This window comes from Astatotilapia calliptera, chromosome 1, assembly GCF_964374335.1.
Source record: "Astatotilapia calliptera chromosome 1, fAstCal68.1, whole genome shotgun sequence".
In the NCBI taxonomy this organism is placed as follows: Eukaryota; Metazoa; Chordata; class Actinopteri; order Cichliformes; family Cichlidae; genus Astatotilapia; species Astatotilapia calliptera.
The window spans coordinates 29,547,435-29,560,394 of NC_137422.1; the positions used below are offsets into that span (position 1 = coordinate 29,547,435).

The following is a 12,960-nucleotide window of genomic DNA, read 5'->3' on the forward strand; positions in this document are numbered from 1 at the left end:
CAACAGAGGTCTCACTTTCTAGGAGCAGCTGAATACCAGAGGAGCTGACAGGTATGTACATATTGGAATGTGTTTCTCAGCCACACCTGTGGGAAACACACCCACCAAGTTTGGTCTCTCTCATCCCACTGGCTGATATCGACCATGATTGACAATTGGAAGAACTATTTGGCTTCTGTCCTCAGGAGCCAGGGGGCAGGTATGGTAAGTTCTGAAAACGAACCAATGGCAGACTAGAAATCCTCCAAGCCAGGCGGGGCTGCGGTGAAATAAAACTCATCAGTGGGGTGTGTCCTTTAAAGTTTGTCAGCAGTCAAACAGTGAAAGGCCACTGCTACAGGACCCCACTTTGACTGGTTAAGACTTAACAAGTCCTTTGCTGAGTGAGGATCTGAGAAGCCGGCAGACAAAGTAAAGAAAGACAGAGAGGGACTTCTTTTCCTCGGCAGACCGACTTCCTCCACGGCTCAACAATGGGAGTGAAACATCAGAAATCTTCTGCTCCAAATCTCAAGAACACCACCTTCAGGGTCGGGATTTCGAGGAAATGGATGCCAGGTTTATGCAACTTGAAAACTACACAAACTTTCAACACTCTTTGGAGTCATTTTGTCCTAAGAAATAGGTACTTCGTCATAGTTTAACAGATTAAACAGATGCTTTTCTGGTACTGTGGTCACTCACATCTCCTTATCACTTTTCCAGCCCAGCTATAGATTCTGTATCCGTTGGACGGAGAACTGATAAGGGCATGTGCATGACATTACCTACAGATACTGAAGAGGTAACATCTGAGCCACAGAGCCTGTGGGGTAATTCAGTCATTGAGTTTATTACTGGTGAAACATGCTGAATGCTAGTTTCTGTGCTTTCTGATTTATGTTTGCATTTTAAACATGTTGGGAGTCGTTAGAATGGATAGTTTCACGTTTTAAAATGTGGCTTTAAAACAAGGAATGGGGTTTGTGCGAATGTATAACTATCTACAATGACACTTATGTAACCTTGCAAATTTGTGATCTGTCTAGAGTGACTTATTAAAAAAAAAAGACTTGCGTGTTTGGGGCTCTGCTGTAAGACTTAACACAAGAACAGTTGAGTTACAATACTGAAAGCTTGGTTTCCACGACACAAAGTTTAGAAAGCAACAGGGTCTCAGCCTGACATGACACAGCATGACTAGCATAATCCATTGACTGTACATGGAAAATGACATAACTGCTGAATGTGAAAAAAAAACAAAACAAAAAAAAACTAGGTGAGTAACTTGAATGTGATGCGTGCCAGCTTACTGACATGACTTTCACACCCACAAACATTTTTACACTTTAATTACAGCTGAGTGGGCCTGACATAAGGATCATACTGCATAAGAACTATAGGAGAAAGAAGTGTGGGTTTAAAGGCGTTGATACAGAAAAAAAACGTATGCGATGTCTTACAGTTTGCAAACTCAAATATTCAGGATGGTCAAAGGAATTACATTCACGTCACTAAATCTTGTGACTTTTACTTTTAAAAAGCAGTTTGAATTGTTCGTATCAAATGACAGATCCCTCCAAACACCCGAGAATTTTCCGCTTCTTTTCCTCGTCTTTTAACTCTTAAAATCTATGAACGAGAGAGTCATTTATATCAGAATGGGGTCTTATTCGCTGTTTTCATCATTGCCAAATGTGCTGATAAATGGCTGCGCAATTTTTGGTTTGTATGACCTACAAGCTTCAAATATTGCAGATACTTTACAGCCATAACTTCCCATAAATAAAAAAGAAAATGTATAAATGCATTGAAAGTGTTGAGTCATTGCACGTGTTGACACTTGTCGCCAGATTTATTGCCAAAAGATTTTAACAGCTGGTGGTTTCTTGCTTTACACTTATTTATGTTACCTTCAGTCTTTAAGTTAACTCTCAACTTAGAGAACAAAAAGTACACAACATCACAATTTTCTTGTAAATGCACGCACGCACACGCACACACACACACACACACACACACACACACACACACACACACAGACAGGAGGGCTCTCTGTGAGTTGACGAGTGTTTTGGACTTACAGTACTGGGTGTATCCAACTAGCTCTCTGCCCCTCAGGCATCTACTCTCTCTCTCTACACCTGGTAGACAACTCTCTCCTGTCAAGTAAAACAATCTTCCCACGGCTGCTAGCGCTTAAGGTCACTTCCTTTGGTTCAGCCCTGCTTCAACACATTCTACCTCTCGGTTTTCTTGTTTACCCAATAGAAAATCAACCACACCAAAAAAAATAAACAAAATCCTTTTACAATGTGTCAGTAATTGTTAAATGCCATGAATAAAAGCAAATGTTATATATGAGAACATGCTGTCAAAATAAGCCCAAATGGCAGAATAAAAAGTAATTATCGCCTTGTTCTCATAATGATATAGCTGTAATGCACAGGTACACACTGGGGTACCTGTGTAAATGATAAAGTATGCAAAGTATACAGAGTATATATAAAATAAAGACTAAGCAACACCAATGATTTTAATAAGTGCATACTGAGTAGAGTAAATAGTGCAAAATCTGGTTCTGCAAACTCTATAAAATTTGAGCAGGAAAGAAATCTTATTGCACATCAAATTGTGTATTGTGATGTGCAAGGCTGTAAAGATTAGCACTTTATTTGCCCATATAAACAGGGTCGCTGAAATGCCAAAAAACAGCAGGGCTGATAAAGGGATGGCAGGCTGCTGTGCTTAAGACAGACCAACCATGGAAGCACTGAGGTCCCACAGCTTCTTGGCTGCAGCATCATTCAGGGCCTGTGGTGCTGGCTTTTTGGGAGCACAGTCGCTGTACGGTGGAATGAAGAAAAGAGATAAATCATGAAGAGTGTCATACAGTGTGGTTGCAAACTGCTTGTATTAAAAACCTTTTACTCTATTGTTGTTTATCTCAGCCTCTGTTAATATTAGAATAATTAATTGGTAGGATAAGAGCATTTCTTTTTCTACTGTGAGAACATCATTTTTCTCCAGTCAGATGTACTTGCCTGTAGTAGAGGCCACTGGAGTTTGCCAGGCTCTCGTCCACAGCACAGTAGATGGTGGTCTGGGCTCCTTCCCAGGGATTTTTGACCAACTTCATGAAGACCTTTGCTAGCATTATCTTCCACATAGGAAATGAATTAAATAGATGGCGGCCTAACTCTGTGCGGATGACCCCCGGATGAAGACTGTAGACGGTTACACCGCTGCCTAATGAGAGGTCCATCAGAAACAGGCGTGCGTCAAACACCGCACTAGTGTAAAAATCATGGTAACAATGCTCATTAACTCAAGATACAAAGATAGAAAACAAGAGGTAAAATGGTTATTTGTAACATACTGTATATTATACATGTGTCTGAACTCCTGTCACACTACCGTTCAGTCTTGTAGCCAGTTCTTTGCCAAAGAGAACGTTGGCCAGCTTGCTTTGTCGGTAGCTCTTCTGGGGGGTGTAGTCTTTATCAACGTTAATGTCATCAAAGTGTATCTGACCTGCAAGAAATTTATTTTAAACAGGTGTGACAAAGAAAAATCTTTGGTTGTTTGACTTTAGCACCAAGATTTTACCTCTCTCATGCGCCAGGCTGGAGACGATCACAATGCGACTTGGTGCTGACTTCTTCAGCAGGTCAAGGAGACAGTTGGTGAGAAGAAAATGTCCCAGGTGGTTGACGCCAAATTGCATTTCAAAGCCGTCTTCAGTCTTCCACTTAGGACACATCATAATACCTGAAAAAAAAATTGAAAAAACAAAACAAAACAAGAAAATTATAAAAAATAAAAACATACAAATAACTAATTTCTCAGTGTCTGTCAGTATCATTCAACCCCAAATAACTTATTCTACCCTCCTAAAAATCTGTATGAGGATCCCATAAAGATCAAGGTCAAATTTATTTATATAGCACATTTCAAACAGCCGATGCTGCACAAAGTGCTTAACAATATAAAAATGATGACAACATTTAACTTCTACTAACTGACTAAGGCAGTGGTTCCCAAACTTTTTTTTGCTGGGCCCCCCTTTGTTTTACATGAAAAATGTTACCAACACACCCTCCAACCACACACACCCATATTTTGCTCCATTGCGGTTTATTTCACACCTCAAACATTTAGTAAACAATTAAGCAAATACAAGTAATCTGCAATAAATGACAGGTAGTAATGAAATAAACTACTAACTCTTTTACGCTACGTCCGCACCTACACGGGTGTTTTTGAAAACGCAGCTGTTTCGTCCACACGTAAACGGCGTTTCAAATCACCGAAAGCTGAGATTTTTTAAAAACCTTTTTTTGCGTTTACGTGTGGACGAGGAATACAGAGTTCGTCACGCAACGTCAAAGGTATGTGCCTTTTTCACGTCACGCTGTGCGCCATGTTATTGTTTACATGAGATGAATTCCAGAATGGCAGATAGAGACAAAATACTGTTTCTGTTAATCTGACTATCTGCAGGTTTACACGCAGTTACTGTCCCTCCATTTACAAAGACAGAGGCGTCGCGGTGTGATTATTTTACTGTAGTTGTTTTTTTCCTGTGTAATAATGTTCAACATTGCTATCAATACATTTTTCAAAAAATGCCTCTCTGTGCAAAATAGGTTTAAAAACATAAACAGCTGTAGGATACTGTTTGTCCGTGATTTGAACCGGGGGGACAAATCGTGGCAGGATCAGCCTGATATTATTTGTATCCCACTGTAACTTTACTGTATAAAGAGCTAACGTCTACAAAATGTCAGGAGTAGTTAGTCATTACAACAAGTGTTTGTGAACTAAAAATCAAGAATGTGGGATACTGTTTGTCCGTGATTTAAACAGCCCAGCGCTGCTCCCGACGAAGGGAAAACCAGTTCTGCAGGGGAGACCTACCTCGACACTTGTGCAGGTGAAACCAAAGGGCAGATACGCTTCACCAGATTTTCTAGCCTTTGGCTTAGAATGAAGTTGGTTTAGAAACATATTCAGCTATGCTTCATCTCCTGCTTTGCTTTTCTGTGGGCGCCCCATGATAGCAGTGACCAAGCATTTTATTTTTTTCCTTTTCATACCACGCCCCCCCTGCCATGGCTCTGCGCGCCCCCTAGGGGGCGGGCCCCACACTTTGGGAAGGTCTGGACTAAGGTAAGGCAAGGCAAGTTTATTTATGTAGCACATTTCAACAGCAAGGTGATTTAAAGTGCTTTACAGAGACATTAAAAAAACCAGGTAGAACTGCTGCAATACCTGCATTGTTAATGAGGATGTCTAAGCGCTCCTCATTCTTTTCCACATCTTTGGCTAAGTCTCTGACAGACTGTAGTGAGGCCAGATCAAGCTTCTTTACCACCACATTGCCATTCCCACTCTTCTGACGGATCTCATCTGCTGCAATACGGGCTTTAGTCATGTCCCTGCAGGCCAGGATCACTCTGGCCCCTTGGAGAAAAAGAAAAAACATACAAAAGCAACTCATATTTACATGTAAACACCAGAGGATGTGCAACCAAAGTACTAGTTGAGGTTACAGATTTATTTTTACCTACTGTCATTGATACTTATTTAATATTCTATCATTTCTTGGTTGTTACTGAATGGTTATTATATAATATTCTTCATTAAGTACCAAATGTCCAAAACAGGACTGTAGATATGGTTTCTTTTTACGCAACTATATAGAGATTTAATTAAATCATTTTTGGCAGTGCTTCATTTAATTTAAAAAATGTAAAAAATAAAATAAAATAAAAATGTCAGCAAAACCCTTCTATTAATTTTAAGTTAAGTAACTCTTAGGAGTCAATATCCAAATATAAGGGCAAACTCTTATTTTATATGGAGCGTTTTCGTTTATGAATGGCGTGTTTAAGGTAATGTCAAACTATATTAATCATATTTAAGTCTGGATTTTGACTAGGGCACTCTAAAACCTTATCTTTTTATTACTTTATTTTTTGAAGCCATTCAGAAGTAGACTTTCTGATGTGTTCTGCATCACTGCTCTGCTGTATAACCCAAGTGACCTTGAGCTTCAGGGACAGATTGATGGCCGGAAAGCAGAATTCATGGTTCCAGACGGCTGATATAAAAACCAAGGATTTCAAACTCATTTTACACCACGGGCCACATACATTCCACTTAAGTGGTTTAGACCAGTGAATCTCCTCTGTCTGACACTGTACAGATGTTTATCTGCATATTTAATCCTGGTGCTATTTTAATATGAGAAAAAGTAGCGCAATTATAACAGTGTGTCTTTTTTCTACACAATAGAAATCCAGCTTAAACTGAAATAAGTTGCGAAAATACAGAAAAACTTCTGGTAGCTCATTGTGCAGAAGGTTTTTGTTAAATAACAGAAAATTGTCTGTTTTCTTTGTTTTCTTACTGTGGACCCACTCTTAAAAAAAATAAAAATTCTAGAGCAGACTTTGAAAAATATGAACTTTTCTGTCATATAACTGTATATAAATTAATTCATTGTTCTAGTGTAGCATGACATCATAGGCTGTAAAACCTATGATGATGCAGTTTAGAGTTAAGGTTAAAATTTATGCCATCCTTCACCAAAGAAGTCAAACCAATTCTGGCCCTGAGGATTTGACACCCCTGACCTACACCCATGTACAGGACGTGAGACACAGCCTTTGCATATGTTTTTGTTTTTCTGTACTTTTCTTTAACAAACAAACATGGAGGGTCTTACCTCTCTGGGCCATGTCCAGGGCCGTCTCTTTCCCAATACCAGTGTTGGCTCCAGTGATGAGGACCGTTTTCCCTTCCAGCCTGGCCTTGCTCCGACACACTCCTCCTGCCATCCATCTGCGGAAGGCCAGCACGCCTACCCCTGACAAAAAAGATATTTATGCTATGAACAGGGTGTAAGAGAATGTTCCGAAGACTTTCCATTCGACCTTTTACTACCTTTTACTCTTATGTTTATTCTAAGCTAAATCAAGCAGCTACATACTGTTATATATTTCTACAATTTCACACCTACGAGCAACAGCAATAATCTGTCATGACAGAACAAAGTGCTTACCTGATCTCCTTTCATTACCGTATCAGAAATCCTACTAAATGTGCAAGTTAACAAAGCTTAAACAGTATGCATTTAATAAAGAATTAGGCTTACCTGCAACAAAGACAACCGTGAGGCAAGTTGCATGTCTCTCGGTGAAGTCCTTAACAGCCTCTGCGTAGTTTTGCATTGCTTAAGCAATTCTGGAACTTATATAAGAAGCTGAAATTTTAATATTGCTGCAGACTTGCAGTTAACGATCTGTTTTTGTGGAAGGAACTTTACGTCAGCTACCACAAACAACGGCGAAAACGACAAATACGTGTTTTCCCGTTTCGTATTTGTAACGATAAACTAGCCGGAAGTGGAGGGCGTGGTGGAACTTAAAGGAGATTTTTCAGAATAAGCTTCCGTTTAAATCAATCATTGGTTTAAATCAATGATTTAAATCAATGACTGTAGAAAACAGTCATTGGTTTAAATATGTGTATTTCCTTGCTGTCATGTACGCCATACTTGTTTTTTGTTTGTTTGTTTGTTTGTTTTTGTTGGTTGTGTGTTATTTGGTTTTGGTTTGGGGTTTGTTTAAGCTTTCAAGTACAGTGAATATTTGTTTTGGCATTGTGGGGAAATGTATCTGGTAATATATATCAAAGATCAGACCATAGGAGTTCTGTGCAGCGTGCTTGTGTAATAGAATGCCACGCAAAACACACCCATCAAGAGACAATAGGGCGTAATGCGGCAGCTTGCTGACTCATGTACTAAAGAGTTTACTTATTAAAGCAGCCATTCAGCTTGTGCAGGCATGCTCTAAATGTCAGGTAAAATACATTTTTAAATATGCATTGCAAAGTAGAACCTTGGTTGTGTATTACTTTGTTATGATTTATTTTTGTTTGTTTGTTTGTAATGGTAGTAATAGTACTATTATGTGCTCAGGATACTCCCACTATAGCATAAGGTATAGAAATACTGCCTGCCTCGTCAGACATCTCTCACAGGGATTTTCAAATTAAAACACCATGTAAAACAGATTTATACAATTTTAATTAATAATTTGACGTAACACTGTCATTAGTAGAAACAGATGAAATTAAACTGGTAGTCATCTTAGAACCTTTGAACACTAGTGAATGATTTAACTACTGATTAAGTACATTTGTGCCATGAAAATATAATTTTACTAAAAACCTTTACTGGTGCAAGTAATAATATATAGTAATAATTTTGCATGCAAATTAATCTACTTTGGAACTCAAAATTCACTTGACTTCCCTTATTTATTAAAATTCGTTTGTCTGTTCGTTTCCAGCTTCTTTTGTTAATCCCGTGCCCTTATTTTGAAAGGGGGAAACCTGTTGTAATGCTCTGTTATTGGTTAAAATCTCTGTACAGCTGGTTAAGCGTATTTCTTCGCTTTGTGGGTCTAAACTTGTGTTAAAATATTTTAAATTGCGTTAAAAGCTTAAATTGGGTCTTGTCTGTCTTTATATTACGTTTGGAAGAAGTTGGATTTTTTTTTTTTCAAATAAAAAAACTAAACAACAGTGTCCCGGAAGTTCTTCATGCTCGCGCCACGTCAGAACTACAAACTGTTAACATCATTGTTGAATAGTGAAGAATAGTCTGTCTGCCTGCACCTTCTCTTTGTTGTCGCGATGTTGTATTTGTCACTCACCTGTTTGCTGCTGTTGTGTGGTGCATGTGTGGTGTCTGGGACTGAGATCACATTTGAACTGCCTGACAATGACAAGCAGTGTTTCTACGAGGAGCTGGAGAAAGACGTGAAGTTTGACATAGACTTTCAAGTAAGTTCCTCTGAGAGCTCCATCACGTCAGTGTGTGCACTTAGCAGATGCTGTCAGACTAATTTTTAGGCTGAAGTTTTTTTCTCCGGCTTCCAGAAATCAAGAACAAATTTATAATTGTCTATTAATCGTAAAATAGTGCAGAATGCATATTTTGATTTACTTAAATTTGGCTCCGTTTTTTTTTTCAATCAATTGAAAACATATGTTATCTCAGATTATTTTCCGTTTCAAGATAAAGACTTTTAAAGAGAAGCCCAATAATTCCCAGAGGAACAGCTGGCACACACACACACAGCCACATCCAATAACTTCAATATATTTAACAGCGACGCAACGTTGCAACTTTCTTTCCTTCTATATATGTTTTATTTTCTCTTAGGTTATTTCAGGGGGCAACTATGATGTGGACTGCTTTGTCACAGATCCTCATGACAATGCCTTGTATAATGAGAAGAAGAAGCAGTATGACAGCTTCTCTCACACCACAACTATGAAGGGAGTCTACAAGGTTTGCTTCAGCAATGAATTCTCCACTTTTACACACAAAGTAGTGTATCTGGACTTCCGCCACGGGAATGAGGAACCCATTCTGGACAGCATGAAAAGAACCACAGCTCTGACTCAGGTCAGTAATGAACACGGTGCTTTCAGTGTGTCAGGTGCAGTTTGTTTGTTTGTTTTTAAGAACATGCTGGATTACTTGATAGCTAATTTATTACCTTATCACTGTTTAAACATTGCTGCCTTCAATTAGACAAGCATGCCTTGAGAAGACAGAACTGCAATGTCATATCACAGACGTTTGTATCATGATTTGAATCAGAAAAAACAGGATGTATTTTGACATGAAAAATGAGTACAGACATATCAGTTATGCTTAGTAAGGTGATAACAAGTAATCTAAAATTGGTATAGTATTTTTGCTGCTTTAAAGGTGTTTATATAATGTCCACAAGGTGGTGCAAGAGTTATTCACATTAAGCTCACAAGGAAATATTGTATTTAAATGCACTCTCCGTTCCTGGAATTACACAGATCACCCAAAAGAGGAAATGTCAACAGTTTGACAGCATTGCTGCTTCTCAAAACACAGAGTGTAACATCTGATAAGCCATACTTTATTTCTCAAAAGAGTTTGGAAATTCCTTTGATGCAACTTAAAACCAGCATTTGTTGTTAATCTCAAGAAATGTATCAAAAATAACCTAAATAAGTAGAATGGTATGTAGGTCAGTAGAATATAGTATGACATAACAGATATCTTAAATATAATAAAGTAAAATAAATATAAAATTATATATAAAATAAATAAAGAGGTTGAGTGTTTATTGTTAAGAGTTGTGACTGTGCATTTCATATCAGACTATAGGATAGCATAGTGTTACTACTCTTTAATTCAAGTACTGAGACCTCTAGGGTCAAATGTATAGTGAGTTTATGTGACTCTGATCTGTGCGATCCACCTTCTACTGTACATATTGATGAATTTCCATTAATCTTTCTGTTATCAGTTGGAGTCGTCTTGCGTCGCCATTCATGAGATCCTGAAGGTGGTGGCTGACTCGCAGACATGGTACAGGCTGAGAGAGGCGCAGGATCGCACAAAAGCAGAGCACCTGCTGGAGCGCGTCACCTACTGGTCCATCGGAGAAACCGTCCTGTTGTTTGTCATCGGCATCGGTCAAGTCATGATGCTTAAGAGCTTCTTCTCTGACAAGAAAGGCTCTGTGGCAGCTACCACTTAAACCAAGGTCTCAGTGTGCCATAAGAAACTCAAGTGGAAGCTTGCTAATGTGAACACATATTGTTAGTATTTTCATCAAAGCCAATGGTAAATGGATAGATCAAGGAGTTTTCACATTCCTGTCGGGCAAAACTTGAATTCAGGTTTTACACAAGTTGTTTTCATTCAACAACTTTCTACTGAAAAGAAACCCCACTCACGTCTGTGTTTAAAATGCAGTTGACATCTTTCAGCCTTTAGAGACTTTATTTTTATAGAGGTGGACGAGATGGCATGTTTATTTTGATCTGCCTATTAAGTAGCCTAGTTTCACTTATAAAAGCAGCTTTGTGGATTTCTGTCATCTGTAGTAGTATCACACATAAAAACCAAAGAGGAATTGTGTTTAAATTTGAGTTTTATTTGTTGTATAACATCTGTTATATGTATTGTTACCTTAATTTATGTGTGCAAAATCATTATGAGCTATGAGAGCTCCGTTTCTCTCATGTCTTGTCTGTTTCATACGGAGTGGCTTAGGCATTTGTTTTTTCCTCATGCCAACCAAGTTGAAGTTTACTGTTTTAATTTAAATACATATAACCTTATACATATACACGCAACTACTGTTTTTTTGTTTGTTTGTTGTTTTGGATTCTCATTTATATGTTTTACATTTTCTTCACTGGAAAGTCACCAAGTATCAACCAGATATCATTTTTTGCACAAATAGTTTCTTTGACATTTCAATTCGATTTGAAGACAAATTATTATTATTATTTTTTTAAATACGGCTGTGTAGGTTCTCAGTCATCCAGGTCATGATAGTCTCAAGCACTTGAGTCGAAGGTAACTGGATGTCTTTTTTGGGTTCTTGTTTCTCACGTCTCATCTTAGAGGCTTCTTCAGTTCTGACCAGAGCATTTTCAGATGAGAGGTGAAACATCTTCATTAACCTGAAAGAGGGTTACTTTCAGCCAATTATGAGAGTAATCATGCCAGAAAGTTTTTAGACATTGTCAAATTAAAGTTTGGCACCGAGTGTTGTGATATTTTTTCAAATCCAATGATACGCGATGTTATTTAATTTTAAAAATTTAGAGATTAAGGAAACTATAGATTGTACTTAAAGCTATTCTAACAGTCTTTAATACTTTAGGTCTCCATGTTTTCAAGAAGCTCCATTGGAAACTCTAATCCTAATGTCCTGCCACATTAAAAATGTATTTCGCTTATTGCAGCTTGACTTGAACATTTGACTTTCACTGTGCATAATGCTATATAGAAATGTGGCAAATTAAAGGAAAACCCAACACAAGGTGTCTCTGTAGGGTGTTTGGCTATAATGTCAAATCCCCTGTGTGCTCTTTGGCACACAGGGGATTCCTGTGGAAGTTACTGCGAAAATAAGTCAGAAGACATAACATATGATTTACATAATTTTTCAAACTTATCAAATCAGTCAGTGAGCCCTCATACTCTTTTTATTGGGCAGCCGATGTTGGGGGGCAGTAACATCAGGAAAGAAGTGTTTAAGCATGTAATAAAGGTGATCACTGAGGACAATTATTTGCAGTGAATCCAAGTAGTTTGATTGTAGTTTGAAGTGGATTCAAACTCAGTAAAAAGTTGCCAGAGGCATTACAGAGACACTTGATCTCCCTGGGGTTTTTTTTTTTAAAGTTTGTTAGTGATTACTTTAAAATTTAGGAGCATTTGTGGTATCAACAGTAGTCTAAGGAGCTTGGAAAAGAACAGTGTCTGGACTTCTTTAAGTTGTTTGAAGACGTTTCACCTCTCATCAGAGAAGCTTCTTCAGTTCTAAGGTCACATGCTGGAGAGTCCCAGAGTTAAGCCCTGTGGGAGTATCCCCCCAAGAGGGACAATGGACCCCCTAATGATCCTCTACCTAATCACAGACGCTTTTCTTTCCAAGCTCCTTAGACTACGATGACCTGGATGACTGAGAACCTTCACAGAGACATCAACAGTAGTTTGATAGTGAATAAATCTAAAACACAGAGAAACCACTTCTTAGTATCTAGCAGATGAATTTTTAACCTGGAACAAATTTATATTATTTATCTTTTTATATTTACTATGTTTTGTTTTTTTTCTTCTATTTTTTCTAAGTTCTTTGTCATTATTATTCTTTAAAGAAGTTCTGCATTCAAAGAAATTAGAAGACAGATGTTTACACTGTACATTAGCTGTTTATGCGGATTACGTTGGGGCTTTTAATGTGGAAAACCCCCACATTACATACACATGGAGCGTGTATACTGCATTCTACTACTGTGTTTCAAATGAGGAAATAGGAAGAAGAGTTGAAGTGAACTTGAACCTGTGCCGGCTCCACTGGCCAATCGGGGCGAAGCGGTCTTTCTCCAAGCTGA

The 12,960-nt window shown here is 38.2% G+C and overlaps 2 protein-coding genes and 1 long non-coding RNA gene across 3 annotated transcripts; 2 read left to right on the top strand and 1 right to left on the bottom strand.

Annotated features, from left to right (window-relative positions):
- Nucleotides 1-298: 298 nt before the first annotated feature.
- LOC145429654 (uncharacterized) lies at nt 299-1,059 on the top strand. Its single transcript, XR_013909919.1, has 2 exons — nt 299-625; nt 706-1,059. It is a non-coding gene; the product is annotated as an uncharacterized LOC145429654 (long non-coding RNA).
- A 751-nt stretch (nt 1,060-1,810) lies between these two features.
- LOC113024979 (retinol dehydrogenase 13) lies at nt 1,811-7,412 on the bottom strand. The gene is made up of 7 exons (XM_026172281.2): nt 7,142-7,412; nt 6,713-6,853; nt 5,254-5,445; nt 3,589-3,750; nt 3,397-3,513; nt 3,024-3,228; nt 1,811-2,824 (listed from the first exon to the last, which is right to left on the bottom strand). The coding sequence occupies exons 1-7, from the start codon at nt 7,215-7,217 to the stop codon at nt 2,728-2,730; spliced, it is 990 nt and encodes a 329-aa protein (XP_026028066.1). The 5' UTR covers nt 7,218-7,412; the 3' UTR covers nt 1,811-2,727.
- A 193-nt stretch (nt 7,413-7,605) lies between these two features.
- On the top strand, nt 7,606-11,180 carry tmed3 (transmembrane p24 trafficking protein 3). The gene is made up of 3 exons (XM_026172294.2): nt 7,606-8,838; nt 9,221-9,466; nt 10,353-11,180. The coding sequence occupies exons 1-3, from the start codon at nt 8,689-8,691 to the stop codon at nt 10,584-10,586; spliced, it is 630 nt and encodes a 209-aa protein (XP_026028079.1). The 5' UTR covers nt 7,606-8,688; the 3' UTR covers nt 10,587-11,180.
- Nucleotides 11,181-12,960: the final 1,780 nt, after the last annotated feature.

What these genes read in the sequence shown, in the direction of transcription:
- LOC113024979 (XM_026172281.2), bottom strand. Translation starts at nt 7,217, where the DNA reads ATGCAAAACTACGCAGAGGCTGTTAAGGACTTCACCGAGAGACATGCA. An exon ending in CAGCCTGGCGCATGAGAGAG is followed by an intron (nt 3,514 to 3,588) that starts GTAAAATCTTGG and finishes AATTTCTTGCAG; the next exon opens with GTCAGATACACTTTGATGAC. An exon ending in TCCAGTGGCCTCTACTACAG is followed by an intron (nt 2,825 to 3,023) that starts GCAAGTACATCT and finishes TCCACCGTACAG; the next exon opens with CGACTGTGCTCCCAAAAAGC.
- tmed3 (XM_026172294.2), top strand. Translation starts at nt 8,689, where the DNA reads ATGTTGTATTTGTCACTCACCTGTTTGCTGCTGTTGTGTGGTGCATGT. An exon ending in AGTTTGACATAGACTTTCAA is followed by an intron (nt 8,839 to 9,220) that starts GTAAGTTCCTCT and finishes ATTTTCTCTTAG; the next exon opens with GTTATTTCAGGGGGCAACTA. An exon ending in GAACCACAGCTCTGACTCAG is followed by an intron (nt 9,467 to 10,352) that starts GTCAGTAATGAA and finishes TTCTGTTATCAG; the next exon opens with TTGGAGTCGTCTTGCGTCGC.